Here is an 856-nt window from a genome sequence, read left to right as displayed (position 1 = left end):
ACAACAGGAAGTGGAATCGCGCTTCGTTACAACAGGAAGTGGAATCGCGCTTCGTTACAACAGGAAGTGGAATCGCGCTGCGTTACAACAGGAGGTGGAATCGCGCTGTGTTACAACAGGAAGTGGAATCGCGCTTCGTTACAACAGGAAGAGGAATCGCGCTTCGTTACAACAGGAAGTGGAATCGCGCTTCGTTACAACAGGAAGTGGAATCGCGCTTCGTTACAACAAGAAGTGGAATCGCGCTTTGTTACAACAAGAAGTGGAATCGCGCTTCGTTACAACAAGAAGTGGAATCGCGCTTCGTTACAACAAGAAGTGGAATCGCGCTTCGTTACAACAAGAAGTGGAATCGCGCTTTGTTACAACAAGAAGTGGAATCGCGCTTTGTTACAACAAGAAGTGGAATCGCGCTTCGTGACAACAGGAAGTGGAATCGCGCTGGAGCAAAGCTCGACTGAACGGTCGATAAATGGTGTCCCACCTTTTGGCTCGCTCCAGGTCGTCGTTGGACTGTTCCAGCTCTCGGACATATTTGTGGAGCTGCTCCTTGATGCTGCGGGTCTGGACCAGGTCATCCTCCAGCACAGAGATCTGCTTGTAGCTCTGAGAGTACTGGTGCTCCAGTTTCTCCTTGGGGTGGGGGGGGGACAGAAGACACGTTTAACCAGCAAACAGACTGGAGGACACGTCCCTCATCCCCATCAAAGACCTGCAGAACAGATGAAACCCTGAAGCCTGGACCACGCAAACTACACCTGGACCAAATAAACTACACCTGGACCAAACAAACTACACCTGGACCAAATAAACTACACCTGGACCAAACAAACTACACCTGGACCAAACAAACTAC

General features: G+C 50.2%; 1 protein-coding gene across 1 annotated transcript in view; it reads right to left on the bottom strand.

Annotated features, from left to right (window-relative positions):
* The window catches only part of ndel1a (nudE neurodevelopment protein 1-like 1a), a 9,619-nt gene that overhangs the window by 2,576 nt on the left and 6,187 nt on the right, over positions 1–856 (bottom strand). The window contains 1 exon segment of the mRNA XM_037690959.1: positions 485–633. Within this exon segment, the coding sequence (XP_037546887.1) occupies positions 485–633 (149 nt within the window).

This window comes from Nematolebias whitei, chromosome 17 (genome assembly GCF_014905685.2).
Source record: "Nematolebias whitei isolate Nwh7 chromosome 17, NemWhi1, whole genome shotgun sequence".
Classification (NCBI taxonomy): domain Eukaryota; kingdom Metazoa; phylum Chordata; class Actinopteri; order Cyprinodontiformes; family Rivulidae; genus Nematolebias; species Nematolebias whitei.
The sequence above is the reverse complement of the archived record's forward strand: the minus strand, read 5'-3'. Positions and strand labels throughout refer to the sequence as shown.